The sequence below is a fragment of the Suillus discolor genome (assembly GCF_016758755.1).
Source record: "Suillus discolor strain FC423 chromosome Unknown F5147scaffold_76, whole genome shotgun sequence".
Classification (NCBI taxonomy): Eukaryota; Fungi; Basidiomycota; class Agaricomycetes; order Boletales; family Suillaceae; genus Suillus; species Suillus discolor.
The window spans coordinates 63667-85164 of record NW_024541323.1 but is presented as its reverse complement, the minus strand read 5'-3'; the positions used below and the strand labels follow the sequence as shown (position 1 = coordinate 85164).

Genomic DNA, 21498 nt, shown 5'->3' with positions numbered 1-21498 from the left:
GCTGTATGTAGTAATATAGTAATAATGTAGTACGAACAACTGCGCATCGGTCTTATAATTACCAGCCTCTCGCATGTATTTTCTCTTTTGTCCCTTTTATAAGTCCCTCTTGTGCCTGGTTACAGTTGGTTCTCTCCTGCAGAACAAGGTAGTTATGTCCCAGATCATGGCGGATGTATTGGAGATGCACCCGCTGAATAACAACGACAAGTTCGAACTTCTTTGTCACGTTCGATCCGCCAAGGCACTTGTCAACGGCAATGAAATCATGAGACAGGGCTCGATATTGCGAACATGGTGACCCTATATGAATGCTTTTAAGTTATCCGAGTGGGTATAAGTGGGTATCGCATTTGGGGCAAAAGACATCTGATTTTTCTATTCAGGCTGTAACTTATATGCGCTTACTGTTGCAGTAATCAATGTCGCATATGTGAGTCATGAATCAAGATTGATATGCAACGCAACAGAGCAAGTATTCGAAAAGTATCATAAGGCTAAAACACAAGGTAATCGAGACAGCCACCGAACCAAATGCAAGGCAATATGCCCATATGGCTAATTATCCCCAACTCTACGTCTCTTGCTAGATGTCGTTAATTCTACCTGTGAAGGACATAGTGACTTCGTGAAGACACAGCGTTTCGCGTGGAACTTCCCATTGGAAGTGAGAATTTGCTCCACAGGAGGATCTTGAGGCCAGCCTTCTAATTGAAGGTGAAAGTCATAAACTTCGATGATCCTGTTGTGTGACTTCAAGATCTCCATGTCTGTCTTCAACTTGTAAGCAGGATTCGCCTTCAAGAGGTTCATGATGAAGGTCATGTTAGTGGCGTCTGTCTTCTCCATGTGCTCGCATGTTTGATCGTAAGCATCCTGCTGCTCCCGAGTGACCACAATATACCGAAGCGCGAAGAGCTCGGTAAGTGCAAGAATGAGCCTGTCGAGCGGTTTGCGGTCGATAAACACATCACCCCTAAGTTGTGTTCTCGAGTTGAGAAAAGCCGATTTAGTGGATGATCCAACCCCCTCCAATTCATCAACTTCGAAGACCTGCTTCATGAGTAATGACCGTGCAGGGACAGTCAGGTAAGTCTTCGTCCACAGTAAGGCAACCCACAGGATGACATAGAGACTAGACTCTAGGTCATCCTCAACATCATGTGTGGTGTCTTCATTTTCGACCAGGTGGGCAGACATGAATTGCCAGGTTCCCTTATTGACAACAGATTCAACAGATTCAGTATACTAACAAACTTTGGCACGGAATGAACGAACCGTACGTGTTACTTGCCGAGCACCCTTGATGTCAATTAACTTTGATAGGTCCCAATCAATGAGGATGCCCTTGCCATCGTGGATGACAATGTTTCCTGCACTGAGGTCCTGATGCAATACGCCCGCCTTGTGATATGTGTCCTTGTGAGCTGTAGCAATATGAATATAATGCTTTTTGGGAGGGTGAGGTGGCAAAAATATGTACCAATTAATGCGTCACGAACGGCTGTGACGAGCTGGTGAGAGCTTGCAAATTCACATAACTGTTTGCCCACAATGTTGAGGACCAGGCGATAATGAATGTGCGGAATGATCGCGTTGTGTGAACATGCCCAGACAGCATCTGCGAACTTGTGAGTCTGCAGGGTTTGTTGAGGGATAGAGGGTACGTCGTGACACGCAATGCACGACGCAATGTTGGAAACATTGTTTTTTTTAATATTTTGTATGTCTCACCTTCTGGTAGGACATCGGCGATCGCGACCCGCCAAGAGTCTTTGAACATGACAACTCTGTCATTGTCAATATCATACGCAGGACATGCGCGTGTACATCGGCCAATAGGGGATTGACCGACCGGTGAAGGTGCAGGAAACACCAAGGTAATTAAGCCAGTGTCATCGACATCAGGGACAGCCACTTTCAACATGTGTCTAGTAGCAGAAAGGCCTAACTGCGACCTTGCAAGGCGAGCCTCCTCGGCACTAGCAAGTGTTACCAAAGTGTCAACACCACGCAATGCAGGCAATGCTTGTGCGTAACGATGGAAAAAATCAGCTAGATGTGGTTCTTTGTTGTAGAAGATGGCAGAAGAAACGGTAGCTCCCTCCCTATCCCATCTTATTATGTGAGCTTGATCGTATACGATCAGAATGGAGAATGCATGAGTTCAGTATTGTGCGCCAAGCTGAGCTGCGGTATAACTCATTATTTGGCCCAGTGTGTCCATGGCCTTGTCGGTTTCAGATATGAAGTGTGCTGTAGTACTTGGGCCACTTGCAGGCGTATAGAATGGATTATGATGGGGATCCCACTTGAATTCGATAATCACTTCCGCAGCAGAGACATCACAGGATGATTGTCTAGCGCGGGGTGGCGAGGTTCCATCGGCATAAACACAGATGTCGGGTTTGATTTGAAATGTAAATGATTTGCAATTGGTTGTGTCTGGATGGTTGTGGGTGTTGATAAACGATAGACCAGGGGCAAAAGATGACATAGTGTCAATCTGCACTCGGAGTCAGACTAGCAGCAATCTTAATATCATGGTTGAAGCACTTACAAATGGTTCATAAGCTTTCATCTCATGGAGAGCAGAGAGTGTGCTCTCGAACGTGCCATCAGAGAAGGTTAAAGGTTCATAATTCGGGATCACTGAAGGCGGTAGGAACTCCTCGAGAAATTGTTCCACTGGCATTGGACCAACCAAACATCCCTTCATCTCCTTGCCCATGGCATTGAGAGTGGTATGTCGGCAGCGTGTATTGGTTGTGAAAGGTTGCATCGTAGAACAGCTACGTTTGATGGGTGTGTCGTTCGTAGGGAGAACTGGCTGCAAGTCCTGTGCGGTAGACTGTGCTAGTGTCTGTAGTGGCAGCTCGGGCGTCCTTAGTTCTGCAGGAGTGGTGTCACTGTCGGTCGGCTCAGCAGACACCTGTAAAACGGGTATAGGGAACATGATATTTGAATATATTTATTTATTAATACAAATGTTGGTATGACGGAACGGGTATGTGATGCAGACAACAAGTCAGAAAAGAGAATCGAAGAACAACATTCGGAGGCTTATATAGTGAATACAATGAATGGAACTCAGCCGGACATTCCCGCAATCCACTCTCCGGTATCTGTCCACTATGTAAGCGGGTGGGAGTACGTACAGATAGACATACATTGTAGTTTATGGGTGTTTCTGAGAACCATAGGGCTCCAATGTTGGGATGATCAATGACTTGCGAGCCCCTAAGAGAGCGCGGGCACTGGTGGAATTAGCTTTATACCAGTGGTCATTATACCAGTTGCGTGGAAGCCGTTGGATGGCAATGGAATTTTGAGCCGTGCGTTTCGGCTCCAAGATATGTGGAAGAGACGAGTTTCCAATTGGAATGGTCATATTTTCCTTGTGAGTTGCTGGAGCATATGACTCCACAGCATGGAGTAAATGAGTGATGTCGGGATTGAGCCATGGAAAGTTTACTCGCCTTACTACCTTTGGTGTCGCCCCAATTGGCGTGTCCGTTTCATCCCCACTAACACCATCAACATCTAACCGATTGATAATATGTTCGATCGTGTCCCAAGTATCAGGGCTGCGGTGTCGGTTTTGTGCCACTATCTTTATACGCCTCTCGAGAGTCTAAAAAGGCATTCAGATGATACCAGGATAAAACACTGTCTGCCTACCCCATGTTTTCGAGTGTTACACCTATCTAAGCGCTGCCTTCGCTTGTTGCATGTCAACAATTGATGAGATGCATGATTAATCTCGTCGAGATTGATATAGTTACTGATCTGCGCACATTGTCGACATTGGTATTGAGTTCTGCGTAGCTTTTCAATGCACAATGAACACAAATTGTCGAGACTTGTGGCTTTCGCATGGAAAAGAACTTGCGCATAGGTGCCGTTCCTGATCTTTGCTTGGAAGTCTATGACTACGAGGTTGATTACTTCTGTGTTCCATGAAGACTTCTTTAGTGAGTCACTCCAGTCGATGAAGAGGTCTTGTAGGGTGGGACAGCAGTCGTGATTGTGATTGAAGGCTTGAATGGTTTCGATTGGAGGAGATTGAGGCAGTGAGCCATCTTTACCCTTGAGCAGCTTCTTCTCTTGTAAATAGCTGCGGAATGCGAGCTGATATAATTTGTTACCATGGTCAAATCAAAATGTTGACATACGTACATGCAAGTGATTCTTTGAGCCTCTCTTACTGGGGCGCTTCCGGCGGGGATGAGGTGTCAAATCATCATTACTGTCACTTGCTTGAGTATCGGACGAAGAATCCTCCTTACGAGTACGACGCTGGAGACCAACGGGGACGTTTCTCATATCGTCTGATAGCCGTTTAACCATGGAAGGAATCATGGCATCAATAGCATTCTTCAAAGTCGGCGTCAACACGTTATGAGACAGTTCGAGAAGGCGCTGTGTAACAAGCCGGTCAAGATGACTTTCAATGGCAGAGGGCATTATAAAATGTCTCGCTGGTGAAGGAGTTTGGAGTGGGGGATCTGTGGATCTGGAATTGATGATGGGACTCGTGTCCATCGCAGGGGAGATACTGACAGCTCGAGGCTGGGTTAGAGGTGTGGCATGGTTGGTGTCAGTTTGGGGCGGATGTTCATATTCCATCGAAATGTCGTGTTCCCCACCACTAGATGGAGGCATGGTCAACATCTGTTGATGCCCAGTACCTGTAATGACACATTAGAGTGAAACGTCATAGGACGTGCACTTTGACACTGACCAGAATATGAAGTACTGGCACGACCTGACATATTGGGACTCCTTGAACGACTGCTGCCTCTCCAGGATGGCACTTCAACCACCCGATTCAATGCTCGACGATTCCTACGATCTACACTCGATCCAACATGAGGGACATCTGACCGACCAGCCGGTGCTTGACTCAAAACTGCAACAGAAGTATGAGGTGGAAACTGAGGGGCTGGCAGTATGGGCTGAGGCGTCGGGTGCATGTGCTGAGGCACTGCATCGATAGATAAAGAGGGGTGGGATGTTGTAAGTACCACATTTATAGCACGAGGGTGGAATTGAATATAAGGCAAGTACATTGGTGTACTTTCTTGAAGTCTGTCGATATGATCTCGATGTTCTGGTAAGAGCGGGCCTTGAGCTGATGGTGAGTTGCGTGTCGTGAAACTACAAGGGAAATTATGTTAGTGGGAGTAGAGGCATGACCGAAATTTGATAGCGCACTTTCGCATAACAGAGCCCAGTCTATGAAGTGCTGATGCAAGTTCGCCAGGCGAAGGTTCCAAAGCTGGTCCCCCTAGAGGACCAGCTGGAGAAGTATCGTTGGGCAAAGACATGAGAACGTATGTGTAGGGGACATTCTGTCAGATATATGACTTAAAGTCGGACATCTAGACAACAATCATCATTGTCAAATCAGTCAACATAAGGCACTACGGGCACTCACAAATCCGCGTCTTTCGTATTTTGGTTATTCGGCCTACTCCTGGTTACTGAGCTTATTATTGTTTAATAGGAGTAAATACTATATGATTGTATCGTATGTATCATAAATCAGCACTATTGTAAATCAACCATCACTACAATACTACAACTTGAGTGGCTATTGTACATCACATTGTAGTAGTCATGCAGTAGTACAACGAAAGAAAAGAGATCGGTGTAATGGCATTCCGAGGCTTAAATAGTGAATGAAACTCAATGAAACTCAGCCTGGGAAAATCAACCACAGATCTGGTGCAGACCAGATAGACTTTGAATCAATGAGCCCATTGCAACAATGTAACAAGTACATAGTAGATTAAATTTATTTGAATAAACATTGACAATATCCAAGTCTGAGTATACCTCTCTGCAGGTAATCCAAAGATAAAAGTGCGAAACTGAGGGCGAAACCGAAGAATGCTATGGCAAGCAAAAATGTTGTCGCTTGCGCAAGCCATGTGTATGGTGGCTATAAAGAGCATGAAACTAGGAACGCCAAGGATGACTTAATGAATACCTGTTGTAAAGCAATCGGTCCGATAGTCTTTTGACGATTGATACATGCCTGAGGGTGCACTCGACTTTGTTGCAAGCCGGAAACTGAAGCTTGTTCCTTCTGCTGCATGTCAGCGGAGCTTTGGACAAAAAGAATGATGTACGTAACGCAAATCCATGTGTAAAGGACAACTTGAGTGTTTGCAATAGCAAGTGGTATGGGTTGGGGTTCTCTGTGCTTATAAGACTCAACACAATTAAATAAACACAATAAGATTACGGTAAGGTTACCAATGCCATCAGGCCAGCGACAATAAGAAAACAACGCTGTTGCGTTGTAGGCCTCCTCAGGGCCGTTTGTTGTGTACAAAAGCAATGATAATTTCAAATGACTACAATACGGAAGCAGTGAAAAAGTATTGTATATGAACGGGTATCGGAGTGGTTATGAGTGGGTTTGCAGTGAAGAATTAACTTATGAACTACATGCGATAAGGGTAGAAAATGGGTCACAGACATCACATGGTGCCATCACCCAATAGGCAAGTATGTGAGCGAGAAATTTGCTTACCTTCCCTCGTCATGATAATGGCGTCGTTCCTCTTTGCCGCCTTCGTAAAGTATACGGTCCCGATATCATCTCCACATGTCACGACAAAACATTTGCCGCTGCCCGTTGGGGGCTCTGCGATAACATAACACATTGGAATTTCATCATCCTTCGCACCAATGTTCCTTGTCCTTGAGAGGTATCTGACCGCAATGTTTCCATGTGCAACGGGCCCTCTTGGCAGAAGGAACAGATCCGGAACTAGTGTACGAACTAGGCGATCATGGTAATTCTGATACCATGTGCCGCTTGGTGCTGGTAGTACCCTTAAGACTAATTGGCATTGAGCTAGTACTGAGCTTAATTTGCTACTGCACAGGAATCGTGTGGCTGATTGAGAAGTTAAGTGGCTGAAAGCAACAGTAATCAAAAAAACAATGCACGAGATGATTCTGGGATATCAGAATTGTTCTCCCCCTCCGAGTCTTCAGGATTCACTCGCCAAGGATCATATGCTGTGATAATACATATTATTTCCACGCAGAACAGTTAGGTTACAAAAATCTCACAAGGGGCTGTGGATGATGTTTCTTCAGATACAGAAGTCTCTGACTCAATGCTAAAGTCAATTGACCATGGATTGGGGCGGGGTTCAGGGGTGGACTGCGGAGGAGGTGGGCTTGGAGGTGGGGTGCAGGCTCGCGGAGGCCTCTGGACATACAATTGACGCAACATCTGAATGAATATCTTTAATTGTTCAATTGACAATCTACCTCCATTAAGGAGGTCCCCTGATTCACTGTCTGCTTGTGAGTGGTCATGAAGGAGACTAACAAGAATGAACTGACCTGACGACATGGCTTTGTGAAAGTTGCTGCCTTTGACCTTGGAAGAGGTCAACTTGACACGTATCACGTATGAGAGAGCGCAGTGTTCCACGTAGTGCTTTCATATGCCCATGAATGACGACTACTTGCTTGCCGATGAACCGTTCCATAGGGTCGTGCTCAGCTGCTGAGCTGATCCTGGTGGCATAAGTTATGGGAATCGTGATCTGAGATAGACATAGTCAAAATAAGAGTGATGAATGTGACTGACAATGTACCTTTGCGTAGGGACCTTGGAATGTCAAGGTTTTGTTACCCAGGTCAACATTAAGGACAGTGCCCGATAGGTTCCATGCTGCCCCCCTTACAACTCGTATGACGTCTCTGGCCACCACATCATATCCGCGCGCCGGGGTAAACCACAGGGCAGCTAGATTAGGAGAGACACTGGTCCATGGAACTGGCACAGTCAGATAAATGTCTCGTGTACCCGAGACAAGGAAAGTTAACTGATTCAGTCCAGCATCGACAGCTGTTACTGTCCCGGTCTTCAAGTAAAAATCTCCCGCTTTTTGTACTACGACATTATCACCTCTCATCGCTGTGTCATCGTCAGGAAGCGCTGCCGATGTTGGCATAATGGTACTGAAGGAAGTGGATAACCCGCAATTGACGATGTGGGTCTGGACAGAAATACTTGATACAACGAACTGAATTGGCATATCAGCTAGTGACTTTCCAAGGAATGAGACTACTCACCTCGGATTTTGTGACTGAATCCAGGACAACGAGTGTATCGTGGACAACTTCAAGAACTATTCCTTCCTTGCCCTTATACTCCGATTTCTCTGCACTTGTGTCCAAGACACGGACATGATGCCCCGCTTGAATACGCCTCTGCAGGTCTGCAATGGGAGATGAGACTGGTGCATCTATATCGATAAGTGCGCTATTCGACCCTGGGACACAGGCCAGATCCACCAGTGCCGTGCCATCATTGATCTGAACATCCAGTATGATGCCCCAGGTCCCTGACAAAGCCCCAGAGACAACTCGCACCTCATCACCTTCTCTCCAGTACTGAGCGGAATACATATGCATGGTGACTGAGACAAATTCAGGGTTGCACCCCGACTTCTTGTGGAGGACAATGTCCTGCGCAGTAGGGAGGGGTATTCTGATGACATCTGTAAGGTGCTGTTTGATGCACATCAGGCCATGGATGTATTCTTGACCTCGGTATTTGTAGTGGTCCACACCAGCAGGGTGCTCAAGCAGGCGATGTTCCTGTCTGAGCTTGCCAATGTCTCTTGGGTCGTTCAGTCGTCTGGAGGCTACTAACAACTTGACAGTCTTTGTAGGATCATCATATGATAGCCCATACGCTATATCGCGATTGTATGCACCATGTGTCATGCGATACCATCCAGGAATGGCAACACTAGTATCCGGAGTCTGATCATCAGAAGCGAATGCACACCGGAGGAAGCAATCAGCATGAGAGGATGGAAAAGCTGCTCAGATGATGAGGGAATTTGGTGCAGTGACATACAAGTGTCCGGGAAGTGTTGGATGAGTATAATTTTTTAGGCCGAATGCTTTGATGGATATCGCGAGAAATGATGTCTTTGATGCTGCAAGTCGCTGAGCATGACACAGGTGGATGAAGGTTCAGATACATACCAGGCACTGTTACAACCCATTCACCTGATGTTCTGGGCACAACGTCTCGTTCTATATTGCAGTCTCCCTCATCCGAGATGATACGTGATGGCCTCACAGCCCCTTGCCCGAACCGCTTATCAATGTCCTCGAGTGCATCTATAAAACTGTTGGAAGGGCGACTTGACAAGAGGTTAGTCGAGGTTCCTCCCGATGGAATGTGGCGTTCTTTGATGCTCGCAAGGTTATCTAACGCGATGTTGATATCGCCGTCCCCAGTGAACAGAGAGTCTACCGCCTCCTTCCAATCCTCTTCGCAATATCTGACCCCAAGATAAGCACGCAACTTTTCTAGCATTTCCTCGAATGACATGTCGGTCGTTAGGTGTTCCTGAAAGATGTCCCAAGCACCAACATCCTTCAATGAGGACGAAGGATGCATGGCATTGTCATCGGACTCATCATCTACAATGTTGTCGTCTGAGATGACAAACAATCGATCTGCATGAAGAGGAATCAGACAGTGTACAATAAGGCAACCAGCAAACTTCACCATCGTCATCTTCTTCACCTTCCGAATCTTCATCCTCTGAGGCGACTTCTGCCTCAAGACTCACAAAAGACACGACCTTTGCGCATTGTTAGTACTGATGCCGTCACCTAGTAAATGCCTTACTTGAGATTTTTCACGAGATGATTTGCTACGTTTATGACGTCTTCCGTGTGCTTGGGTACTAGATGGGCGCTTATGCGTTTTGTATGCAACTTACTACTCAAGTGTTTTAATCAAGTCTAGCACTTACTCTACTAATATCTAATGGATGATGAAAGTAGGAAATGAAAGCATGATACAAGCACCGCACCTATTTGTAGTGAATGCCAATTTGGGCATTGCGTGACTAAGCATATGACTTTATTCGAGTTTATTCGAGTATAAGTAGTAAGTACACAAAAATGAAGCATATGGATATATACAGTTTCTCGCTGCAACTCTGACATCAAGTATGATCTTACGTCCAGACAACAGGGATATGTACATGTTGAAGTAGCATGTAAAGAGTGGAAAAAGCGCCTGATTGCAGGGCATGCATGAGAACGTTCACAAGAATGCAGATGATGGCAAATCGAATCAATTGAAGTGTGGTTGATGGGAATGAGGATGGAAGGGATGTCGCATGCTCCTTTAACATCTGATCCAAATTAGAAATGGCCATAAATCAAGCAGATTTAACGTACCACATCACCCTCCCCCCACACTTTCACACTACTGTGCCCGTTAAGGCAGGTGCCGGTGACAACAACACACCTTGAGTGTCCTTCGTGAGACTAACTCTTGTTAGGGTTACATCGTCAACCGCTGAGAAGAATGTTACTTACTACTACAGGTGTGATGCAATTGCCACGATTACCATGGTCCAATTGTCCACGGTATGCACCCGTGGTGTAATCAAAAATTCGAGCAAAACCATCATCACCGCCAACAAATAGCAACCCTGACTGTCAAGTGACAGAAATTTGCAAAGGAACATTGCGCAAGATTACATGGTTGAAGGACTGCACACATGTAAGGGCGGGAATGGTGTATTTGTCAACCCCGTCTTTGAGGCCGCTCACGAGCAAGTAGTTGCCATCGAGAGCGGTATTGCCACTGAAACGTGCTGGTTAATGGAAGTACAAGTGTTGAGTCAAAACCGACATACATCCTGCTTGATACTTTTTTGTGCCATTTGAGATCCCAAGGCTCTATCGAATAACAAAATCTGAGAATGCATCAGATAAAGAACCAGAATCAAGAAATGTTGACTAACACGTCACTGCTCTCCAGGTATGACACCAACAAAGAAGCACCCTTGTCATAAAAGTGAACAGTGCGCGCAACATATGGCTGCGAGACCACTGATGTGAATGTCTCTACAAAATGTATTTATTAATACACACACAACACTACAATGGTTACGAACTGTCTGGTGTCAGGTTCCAAACCTGTGGGTGACCATCACCAACACTTGCCAGTCTGCAATGATAGGGATCCCATGCAAGCGACTCGATCGCGCCTGAGTGACCAATGGTAGTACTCCGGAATTCAAAAAGTGCCTAATATAATGACAGTAAGTGTAAGCCAAACTCGATGGCACCACGTATCATGTACTTACATCATTGATTCTTTCATACATTTGGATGTTACCGTCAGATGCCCCAAATGCGAACATGGTTTCTCCGCGATCATCAATATCCGTCCAGGTAATTGCACTGATATATCCCGCCGCTGGTGAATATATTTCTTGAATCATTTCACCTGATGCGAGGCTCCACAGGACAACCCGACCATCATTACTTATACGCAATTTCAGCACAAGTATAGTAACAAAAATGATGAGCTACCCCCGGTGAGGAGCAATGCTCCGAGCTTGCTTACAGCCAATACATTGACCGCCTTAGTGTGACGAGTTAGTGTAAAATTGTTGGAAAACTATGTGGTATTAGCAAACATAGCATCACAGTAGAATTGAATACATACTTCCATAATTGAGGATCTGATCTATGTTGCAGTGATTAGTGATATATAAGTGTTCGAGTATTCAGCGTCACCCAAAGAAACGGGACACAAAGAGGATCTGCAAGATGCAGAGGAAACTACCGTTCAACAATTAACACTTCAAGGATCAATTGTTTGCACTTGTCATGGAGACAGCCAAGGCATCGCTGAACATTTCAAATAGAACTCGATTGAGAATTACCACGAAATTGCATAACGCTCATTCACAATAAGTACATCAATACGGTTACACTATTGTCAAGAGCATGACGTTTTGCGGAGTCGGATACAGCAACAAAACCATTCGATCAAATTCTAAGTCACGAAGTCAGTAAGTTGCTACTACACAACATGGGATCCAAATTACCTCTCCGCAAACAAAGCACTCTTACACGGTTCAAACCATATGAATGAGTGTCCCCACGCGCCATCAGGTCATTGGCGACACACAACAGTCAAGACCTTGAATGGGGCATCCAATCATCCTGGAGATCTTATCAAAATGAGCTTGAGAGTCGTGACGATGTTGAGCCAATCAATTACCTATAATTCATGATAATTTAAACATGTTAGAAGACGCAAATGGGATCAGATATGGAGATTGACCTGCCCATCATTTCCAATGGGACATATGGATGTATGGACACCATTATGGCAGATAAAGAGGTTAGCATGGCAACTATGCTGGTACATCTCACAGCTTACGTGAGTGAGAGACCGGACCCCTCCCTGTCGTTGCAGCCGGCAACAGGGCACACACCGAGAGCTGCGAGAACTACTGCACTAAAAGGACCAAACTCATTCGTGGCCTGCAGAAAACCGCGGATAAGTATTTACGATGTCACTTTAAAACAGATGACCTGCGCACTGAACAGCTATGCAAGCGCGTGAACATAGCACTCCGTGCTGCCATGCTGGGGATTGATATACACGGCATGATACCACACTACCGGAGCACAGATTACGCTCAGCCCAGGGAGGGCGAGACAATAGTAAGGCCGAACATTGACCTCAGCTATCTGTATGGTTGGTTGATATGTTATTAGGTTCAAACAACAAACGAGTATATCATACCTCCTGCAGTAGCACGAGGCATCGTGAACTGTGTGGCTAAAGGACTGCAGTCAATCAGAAATACGCTGAGCGCAAACCCGAAGACAGTAGAACCGATCGTTGATGCAGGTGAGAGCACATAGCTTAAATTTAGTTTACATGACGTAACTCCCGAAGGTGAAGTAGTATACCCTACAACAATGCCAGGAGGATTCGACGCGACACTGTAAAATAAGTCATTACATTGAATGTATTATCTAAATTGTACACGTACGTTGTCTAGTTTGTGCTTGCCGATTATGATGAACCATTCCCGATGGAAGCCCAGAGAGAACGTAATGGAAAGCATTTTTTTGTTACAATCTACAACAATAACTGTATATTGATCACTAGTACTAACGATACTAAATACATAATGGTGCTGTCGCACCAATTCCCCAACACCAATCTCCCACACCAATCTCCCACACGCATTGCCATCAAATTCTCACCAATTGAGATAACTTCTAGTCACATAAATACAGAGTGTATGTTGAAACTCTCGTGATAATACCACAAGCACAGTGGTGGTTGAACACCTTCAACAAACGATCCTTACGGCGGAGTTGAATCCTATGGGTACCACAACAGGCACATCGTCCACATTGTAGAGATCCATCACTGTCCAGAGGTGACCCTGAGGGTCGGGCATGTCTTTCATCCTCCATTCCCCGACCTCTGTCCTTTGAGTCAGTGCATGATTGCCACCACCGAGGACATCACAGACCTTTCTCGTCAGATGACGCAGTTGCACGCTCTCTTCCTTTCTTTGCAGAGAACCATTCCTTAAGTACATCTGCATGATGATCAGTAACCGCACCGACAACGTATTCACTTGGTTCTTACTTCCACTCCATGTCAGGTCAGTATCTGACAAATCGGGTTACCACTTAGCCAGCAATCTCACATAAAATTCCAAAGATGTACTCTCAAAGTCGAAGCACAGCGGACCATTGTATGAAACAAGAACCTAACCCTAGATTAGGGACGTCCTGGGACGGATCTCCTTATTTGGAATAACCCTAACCCTACACTGGGTGAGCAAGGAGTGAGAGGTAAAATTAAGAGGTACAAGGCGAAGAATATGCGGAGTTCCACGAGGCCTGTAGGAAGTTCGAGCAAATCTATAATGACACTCACCAACGTAGGATGTTCTTTGAACAGGTATGGCAAGAAGTAGATCTGTTGAGTGTGAGGCTGCGAGCTCGGAAGTTGTGTTTGTGTCGGAGTGTCAAAAGCACAAGGCAGGACGCTCAAAGAAGAGGCAGATGTTGACCTCAGATACCAAAAAGGGCCGATAAGGAAGGCAATGAAAAAGAAGAGGTTCATTGGGCCGGCACTAGACGTGGAGAAAGTGATTCAGAGTTGGAGAAGGTTGGGAGTGATCATTGTTTTGCAGGTGCTTGTATGTAAGCTGACGCGAGTGCTCGCAGAGTGGGAATATTTCCAGACACATGGGAAAATATTTGAGGTCGACAAAGCCCTTCCCCACTAACGTGGGTGTCGGGGATGTCTACATAAAGTCTGTAAGTCCTATAGTACAATTTTGTGTAATGAAAGTACTAGACGATGAGGGAAAAGAAGAAAAACAATTGTATAAGGTTTAGAGGCCTATATAGTGAATGGAACTCAGCCTGGGTATTGCCACTATCCCACGCCCAGTCAGCAAGTGGCGAGTGGCTGCCGAATCAAACTTAGGGAACAAAACCTTGTTGGCATCAGTTTTCTTTAACATTTTTTTTGCAATATGGTAACATGGTAATATTGTTGTTAGTACTAGTGGGGCAATAGGCGGGGAACTCAGTGCCCCACTAGTACATATTTTGTGACATATTTCCAAATTGGTTTTGAATTTGTTGTCTCAGTATATAATAATACAATTATGAATTTGATTTCGGGTGAATTACTGAGGCAGATTTCACGCCTGATATGTGATTTGTTCCTAAATCTTCCCTCAAATATATCATATGTAATATGCACAGCCAGTTGCAACATCTGAGGCAATTTCACAGCCGTCTACACATTTAGCAAATTAAGTCAATCTGCGACGTATCCAGATTCTTGGACCAATTTTCCTTATGCTTAGCTAACATAGTTTGAATTTAGTTCAAACAATTGATCCTTATGCACGCTCATGGTTTTATTATAAAATTGTCCGCTATCTGCACAATAAAGAAATGGTTCAACAGAGGTACAATTTTTCTCAGGATATGTATTGCATCTGCCAATAGCACTTTGTTGGCTTCGTCTCAGGTGTCACTAGCACTGCTCAGCGCTCAGCCTGGGGGTAATTCACGTGATTAAAGTTGCGCAAGTCAATTTGCCAATTCGAGTCACGGACAGTTTTTAATCAGGAGTCACCAGGAGTTACTCCAGGACTTTGTTGAAGACGTTATTACCAGCTCAGCGCTCAGCTATCGTCTTGATAATCTCCATGCATAATGCGTAATGCTTGATCAGTGCCACGATCACTTACGACTAGTCATTGTATAGCGCTATAGCACTTGCCAATTTTCGCCATACATATGGCTACGGCACCCTCAGTTCAGCGACCAAGATTCAATCCTTCAAATTCATCAGGTGTCAGTGATGTCCACCGGCTTCATCATGACGTACCGTCGCTGCGCAATTCAGATTCCAATCCTTCGCACTTTAGATTCCAGTCGTTGATTAGCTGTCCTGTAGATGTCCCGCTTGAATTGGTGCGCAGTCTACGGGCTATGTGGTTTTAGTTTTGTTGATCTGATTTACTCCAACAGTTCGAGGCGGCTGTTTCACAATTGATTCATCACCCAGAGTACAATTCGACATTGATCTTGCGCTCAGAGACCATCTCAGACTCCGATACCACCATCCCAACGTCTGCTCCATGTCTGGAGGGATATCACGCTGTACGCAATGTTCATCGAAAGCTGCTACCGCGTAGGCCGGGTAGAGACTCAGGACTAGAGCAGCACTGTACGCTTTACGCCTTTGAAACCGGTGAATTTGCGGGCCTTCCGTCCATGTTGGTCCTTACACCACTTGTACCCGAAGGAGAGAGCCTGCCCTACTATCATCCTACGGTGTCACATCTTGCTTTCCGGTTCATCCCTTCCAGCATCACCACAACTTCAGAATCAGCTTCTGCACAATCGGCACTGCGCATTGAAGTTATTCCACTCCCAGGCACGCCTACCGACCCCAACAGTCGCCTCTATCGTACGGCACTTGCACTCCTTGACACACTCCACCGTTACCTTTGGGGTGCATTCACTCATTATCAGAAGCGCGTACAACATGATGTCCTCATACCCCGAGAAATATATCAAGACGTATATCTCAAAATGCGTGAGCGCCATAAAGGGATAGTAAACACATGGAGGGAGACCACCGATCCCCTGAAGCATGTGTTCGAGGTGTGTATGCCTTCTGTATAAAGTTGATATCAGCTCATTTGCCTAGGACATTGGCATCGCAACATTTCTTATGCTTTTCTGGAAGGACATGTTTGCTGCTTCAGCTGATTTAGCCGACGTGAAGGAGCTGCGTGATTTACGATGGACATCCTGGCCTCGTCCATCTGGAGGCTTCCTTGATCTTGGGTGAGTTTGCCTGTGTCATTATCTATTTATTTATTTTCATCGTTCATCATTTCTATGTAGCTGTGGCAATGGCTTGTTGACACATATTCTCTCGTCCGAGGGCTATTCAGGATACGGTATCGATCTCCGCGCACGGACTTCCTGGGCACATTACCCCGACTCGTCACGGGCAGCCTTAAAGGTGCACGCACTTGACCCTACTCAATTTCTTTCCCCAGACAGCAGCAACGATGAAGAGAAATTCCTTTGGGAGCCCGGAGTATTCCTCATCGGAAACCACGCAGACGAATTAACACCATGGCTCCCTGTACTGGCAACACTCACGGGTGCGAGTGGGTACCTCTCCATACCCTGCTGTGCATGGATGTTCGATGAGAGGTTTACTCGCTCGTCTGCGGCGTCAGCGCTCGATTTCTCTGACGATGAATCGCTTGACGCTGCCGCTGGTGTGGTGTCAAGCGAGGCCGAGGATGAAGCTGTCTTCATTTCCAGCCTCGGTATGGGCGCTGAGGGCACACACAAGTCTCAATACTCGGCCTATCGCATATGGCTTGCGCGTTTGAGCCGGTGGTTGGGCTGGAAGATCGAGTGCGACACGCTCCGGATACCTAGCACGCGCAACTGGGCGATTGTAGGTGGGTGTTGCATTTCCTCAGATTTTCAATGTAGTAAAGCTCACGGTTTGAATTCGGTGGGTAGGTCGCGAAAGGCTTCCGGGAGACCAGAGCATTTTTGTAGATCGAGCGAGAAGGATTGTGGAGGACGTTGCACGTAGAGGGACATTCAAGGCACGGACTCCAGAAGGGAAAGCACATGACAGGGCGTCATGACATTAGCCGCCCATTTGGATAGCATTTTCTCGGACCAAGATAATAATGAACTACTATTGGAATAAGCTATATGAACAGCGATCTTACACATGTCCAGTGGGAATAGGTATAAAGTAAGAACAAAACACCGATGTCCCAAAGTCATCGATACGTCAATGCAAATGGCGGGTCTTCACGTTCTTCGCTCATCCTCCTACATTCTTCCAGCAGTGCCCTCAGTTCTGATAAACCCACTCCACCCGGTCTGGCCGGCTCCTCATCGTCCGTATAAGAGTACTCATTCTCTTCCAGAAATTCATCTTCCTCAACCTCATCCTCGTCCTCATCCTCTTCTTGAGGTAATGTACCCAATAGTGCACCTGTGCAGTCCTCCAGACGGATACTCTTTCTTTCGCACATTCCTGCCCACCTCTCCCAGCGCTCCATCCCACCCCCTTGCGGCCCGTCCGCACGCTCTAGGTCCGTGAGCACTGTCGGACTCAACACGCGCACTCGTTCGAGTCGAGGGAAACTCGCTTTAGTGAGCGCTGCAAAATTCTTGTCATTCGTACGCTGCACAAGGAGAGCGCTAAGAGGGTCAGGGGTGGCATAAGCGCTAGCAAGGCCCACTCCGAACGCAAAAAGCAACCCATGGAGCCCAATGTGTGCGATGTGCTCGTGTGGACGATTAGTGAGAACGACTGATCCATCTCCTGTGTCAGCATTCTGTGCGATAGGTGGTATCTTCCAGTCAAGATTGAAAGAGAAAGCGGTGAGGAGAGGGCATAGGTCTAGTATTGTGCGGATATCAAGTGCTGGGATGCAGTCGAGGTCAAGGAAGAGCAGGCTGGTACCATGGGTACCGAGGAAGGGTAGGACATCGGGAACGTCTTCACGCTTGTTGCCAAAATCAAAGGAAAAGCTGCGTAGAAGAGGGAGGCTCCAACCGCTGGCTTGTTCAATGAATTCGGCAGAGTAACCACGCAAGATGAGCTGCTGAAGATTCGGGAGGTGGAGCTTAACATCTTGTGCACTTCCCAAGGTGAGCATGTCACAATCCTTGAGTGGTGCATCGAACTCGACGGCAAGTGAAACTAGGAGTGGGAGGGCATCTAATGCCCAGATGACCTTTGGAAGGAGTTCGGCAGGGACGTGCCAATGAGCAGTGCGCAAGTTCTTGCAATGCGTACCCAGCGTGTCTGCAATGGAACCAAATGCCCTTGATAGAGGCCAATCGACAATGAAAATCTCTAGGTTGGGAGTCTGGGTGAGTACAGTTGTGAGGGCGGCTTCGAAATCGTCGAGGGAGGGACCGCGCTCGTAGAGAAAGTGAGTAATATGTAAACGGCGTGTCCACCATCCTAGCGAGGGATTGGAAGTGAGAAGGACAGTAAGAGAGCGGAGCTTCGAAGGGTCATTGAAGAATAAATAGCGGACGAGGAACTCGAGGCCGAGACAACGCCATGATCGGCACGTTGATATAATCGACTATCAGAGGATTACAATGAGAAATGAGTGTCTGTTTTTTGTAACGCGACACACCTTCTTGGTAGCATAGCTCCTGCGCTGGACCATGTTGATCAAGTCCCGAGGCGTCCTTAGTTGCCAATCCGTAACCAGAGAACGTGCCCAAGAAGACTGGGTCATGGATGTTGGAAGGCCAGGATAGAATATCGTATCCTCATCCGCGGCCAGACCAAAGATATGTGACCATAGTTCCGGAGGTAACGATTGAGCCATTGTCCTCGATCGTGGTGAAATGAAGATGGTCGTTCCTTCTATCTTATGAATTCAGCTAGCCTGCGTGAATCGTGCGTATAGCTCGTCAACGTTTCGACTGCTGATGAATATTTGAATTGTGATACCTACCTAGCCTATGCTTTAGAAAATGATACGCGGTTTATCGCGTCTTGATGAAGTGATTTGAACCTTCTGCGCGATGCTTATATAAGCACAAACTCACGTAGAACACCAACTCGAGTCTCGACCTCTCACACCGTTCATACGTACATGTTCTAGTGCACCATGCATTCTTGGATCTAGAGTTCGCATTCCCTGGTGGGCCGAGGCTTGCAATTCTTACACAACAATTCAACTCGAAGTTAGATTCTTCAGGAAAGAGCAGAAAATCGTGCTATCAAAACGTACTCTCGTTCGAAGCTTTATCGGTACTGGTCCTGTCCAGAACACTCACTGAGGCGCGTACCTGCAGCGGATGCAGTCCGATTTTTTCTCTCATGAGTCATAACAAGCTTTTCTACTATTTGGTAGGAACTCAGGAATCCGGGTGAAGCCGCCCGCAGTTCATTCCAATTATTATTCAAGCTCGCCCTTCTCGAAGGACAATAATGGACAAGCCCATCGGATGTGGAAGCAGTACTAGCCTGTTGAGTCGATCGCGTGAGTGTGTGGTGGAAGTTATATTTGGACGGCGCGAATGAAGTACTTCGACGGTATGTACTATGCACAAAACAGTACTCTATCGCCTCTTGGTTCCGTACCAAGTGGCACCCCGACTAAGACCCCGAAAAACCGTCCAAAACAGCTAGCTAACCGCCCAACAGCGGAGACGGCGTCATTGCCGTCCCATTTCAAATTCTCTTAATATCTCTGCTTCCTTCTTTAAAGTACATATACGCTAGACCCATAAAATCATCACAAACCAACAAAAACATAAGAAAAGAACAAAAGCCTCACAATGCCGCTAAACCCTAAAGGACCCCAAAAGACAAGTACACCGCCAACGAGGTCATCCTCAAGACTAGCGGTAAACGAGATTATAGCTTCGAATAGTGAAGTCAAGGACATAGTGAGCGCTCAGAACTATCTCACTCAGACGGCAATGGCCATCAGCGGCAAACTGTACTCCGTTGACAACCTTTCAGACATTCTCTTCCACATCACGCAGCTCCCAGGAATGACTCTCCCAGCACAGAATGCGATAAGAGCAGTAGCTTTTCTACTCGAAGAAGTGGCCAAAATAGAAATGGCAGACAAAGTAGCTAAACTGGTTCTAACCGCCATCACTCCGCAAATTGCAAAGCTACAAGACACCTCGGAGAACATCACATCATCCGCATCAAAGCTTGAAACGACACAGGCTAAGATCACTGACGTCTCATTGAACCTCTCTGGGAACACTGCTGACAGAATCATAGACTCAGCAACAATAGATTCACGTCTTGAAAAGATGCAAGAAGCTGTCACTACACTAACCACGCAAGTCAAAGAAGCAAACAATCAAGGTAACTACAAGAAGGCACTACTCACGGGACTCGACACCAACACCGACCCTCTAATGACCCAAAGAGCAGCCAGAGACGCCATCAAAGCCCGCCAAATCTTAATCGATATCAGCAAGGACAGTCAACTTGCCCCAGGCAAAGTATCACACGCGCAATTAGTTGACCTCATCAACAAAGCAATCAAGACCATATCCACCCAGGACTCCCCATCATTAGAAATACGCGCAATCAACCAGTTCAGGAATGGAGGTACAGTTATTGAAATGTTGACAGCAAATGGAGCGCAACACCTCAAGAAACCGGAAATCAAGAAAAAGTTCCTCAAAGCACTAGACCCAACGGCTACCATCAAAGATCACGCATACCAGGTAATAATCCAATTTGTCCCACTAACCTTCAATCCAGGAAACCCAGAACACATCGACAACCTTGAACAAGAGAACAACTGGAGCCAAGGTGTTCTAACATCTGCACGCTGGGTCAAGCCCCCGGAAAAACGCAACAACACCCAAAGGGTCGCTCACATCATGGCATCATTCAATGACCTGAACATAGCTAACACTAGCATCCGAGACGGCATTACTCTCAACAAATACCGCCTCCAAGTCAAGAAGAACAAACGTGAACCCATACGATGCGCGAAATGCCAACACTATGGTCATATTGCAAAGGAATGTATCTCTCACAGTGATGTCTGCGCTAACTGCTCGGGACCACACAGAACTAGTGAATGCATGGACAAATCAAGCACGGTATGCACTTCCTGTCAATCTGAAGACCACGCAAGCTGGGACCGATCCTGCCCAACATTCATCCGCAAATGCGCAGACCTCGACGCCAGACAATCCGAAAACACAATGCCCTACTTCCCTACCGATGACACATGGACTCAAGTTCAAGCACCCTCCAAAGCCAAACCGTTCATCAGGAAGGAACCCACACCGGAATATTCGGAACCCCCTCAACACACGCAAGACACGCTCAAGAGACACTTTCCCCCCAGAGGAAGCCGTAACACCAGAGGCTCATACCTAAACCTGCCCCTAGGATTCTCATCTCATCAACACAACTCCCAATGACAATGTTCGGTAATGCCAGCACACTCCACTAATTCCCTCTATGTCTAGGACACCCAATGAACAAACAGTAAGACTACGAATCTGGCAAGAAAACTTAAACAAATCGGACACCGCCCAACACTGCATCCTTAGCGGCCCTTT

At 46.4% G+C, this 21498-nt stretch overlaps 7 protein-coding genes across 7 annotated transcripts; 1 reads left to right on the top strand and 6 right to left on the bottom strand.

Annotated features, from left to right (window-relative positions):
* Positions 1-558: 558 nt before the first annotated feature.
* On the bottom strand, positions 559-2956 carry F5147DRAFT_778800 (uncharacterized protein; the record flags this gene model as incomplete). The annotated part of the gene is made up of 6 exons (XM_041442188.1): positions 559-1215; positions 1279-1427; positions 1484-1621; positions 1735-2130; positions 2203-2506; positions 2561-2956. 6 exons carry the CDS (start codon positions 2954-2956, stop codon positions 559-561), a joined length of 2040 nt encoding a protein of 679 aa, XP_041287723.1.
* A 222-nt stretch (positions 2957-3178) lies between these two features.
* On the bottom strand, positions 3179-5330 carry F5147DRAFT_778799 (uncharacterized protein; the record flags this gene model as incomplete). The annotated part of the gene is made up of 5 exons (XM_041442187.1): positions 3179-3634; positions 3682-4131; positions 4180-4691; positions 4745-5160; positions 5200-5330. The coding sequence occupies 5 exons, from the start codon at positions 5328-5330 to the stop codon at positions 3179-3181; spliced, it is 1965 nt and encodes a 654-aa protein (XP_041287722.1).
* Positions 5331-6357: 1027 nt separating this feature from the next.
* Positions 6358-9651, bottom strand: F5147DRAFT_656988 (uncharacterized protein; the record flags this gene model as incomplete). Its single annotated transcript, XM_041434191.1, has 10 exons — positions 6358-6365; positions 6545-6913; positions 6967-7038; positions 7093-7322; positions 7372-7577; positions 7629-8060; positions 8110-8805; positions 8903-8994; positions 9034-9513; positions 9630-9651. The coding sequence occupies 10 exons, from the start codon at positions 9649-9651 to the stop codon at positions 6358-6360; spliced, it is 2607 nt and encodes an 868-aa protein (XP_041287721.1).
* Positions 9652-10362: 711 nt separating this feature from the next.
* Positions 10363-11482, bottom strand: F5147DRAFT_584791 (WD40-repeat-containing domain protein; the record flags this gene model as incomplete). Its single annotated transcript, XM_041431814.1, is given in 7 exon segments — positions 10363-10509; positions 10522-10660; positions 10713-10772; positions 10821-10923; positions 10974-11106; positions 11166-11319; positions 11367-11482. Coding segments are annotated over 7 exon segments (852 nt in total), but the record flags the coding sequence as incomplete, so codon positions are not given.
* A 546-nt stretch (positions 11483-12028) lies between these two features.
* Positions 12029-13969, bottom strand: F5147DRAFT_656986 (uncharacterized protein; the record flags this gene model as incomplete). The annotated part of the gene is made up of 11 exons (XM_041434190.1): positions 12029-12091; positions 12155-12227; positions 12254-12357; positions 12442-12567; positions 12623-12650; positions 12761-12825; positions 12876-12964; positions 13032-13062; positions 13200-13318; positions 13368-13425; positions 13781-13969. 11 exons carry the CDS (start codon positions 13967-13969, stop codon positions 12029-12031), a joined length of 945 nt encoding a protein of 314 aa, XP_041287719.1.
* A 906-nt stretch (positions 13970-14875) lies between these two features.
* F5147DRAFT_403982 (uncharacterized protein) lies at positions 14876-17125 on the top strand. The gene is made up of 5 exons (XM_041429624.1): positions 14876-15342; positions 15400-16038; positions 16085-16224; positions 16285-16859; positions 16924-17125. Exons 1-5 carry the CDS (start codon positions 15166-15168, stop codon positions 17052-17054), a joined length of 1662 nt encoding a protein of 553 aa, XP_041287718.1. The 5' UTR covers positions 14876-15165; the 3' UTR covers positions 17055-17125.
* On the bottom strand, positions 17110-18963 carry F5147DRAFT_718813 (uncharacterized protein). The gene is made up of 4 exons (XM_041438727.1): positions 18929-18963; positions 18861-18907; positions 18576-18835; positions 17110-18521 (listed from the first exon to the last, which is right to left on the bottom strand). Exons 3-4 carry the CDS (start codon positions 18771-18773, stop codon positions 17196-17198), a joined length of 1524 nt encoding a protein of 507 aa, XP_041287717.1. The 5' UTR covers positions 18774-18835; positions 18861-18907; positions 18929-18963; the 3' UTR covers positions 17110-17195.
* Positions 18964-21498: the final 2535 nt, after the last annotated feature.

Bases quoted from the DNA above. Each gene is read 5' to 3' on its own strand.
- F5147DRAFT_403982 (XM_041429624.1), top strand. From the start codon at position 15,166: ATGGCTACGGCACCCTCAGTTCAGCGACCAAGATTCAATCCTTCAAAT. The intron at 16,039-16,084 runs GTGTGTATGCCT...TCATTTGCCTAG, and splicing joins CCCTGAAGCATGTGTTCGAG to GACATTGGCATCGCAACATT. The intron at 16,860-16,923 runs GTGGGTGTTGCA...TTCGGTGGGTAG, and splicing joins GCGCAACTGGGCGATTGTAG to GTCGCGAAAGGCTTCCGGGA.
- F5147DRAFT_718813 (XM_041438727.1), bottom strand. From the start codon at position 18,773: ATGGCTCAATCGTTACCTCCGGAACTATGGTCACATATCTTTGGTCTG. The intron at 18,522-18,575 runs GTGTGTCGCGTT...ATCCTCTGATAG, and splicing joins GGAGCTATGCTACCAAGAAG to TCGATTATATCAACGTGCCG.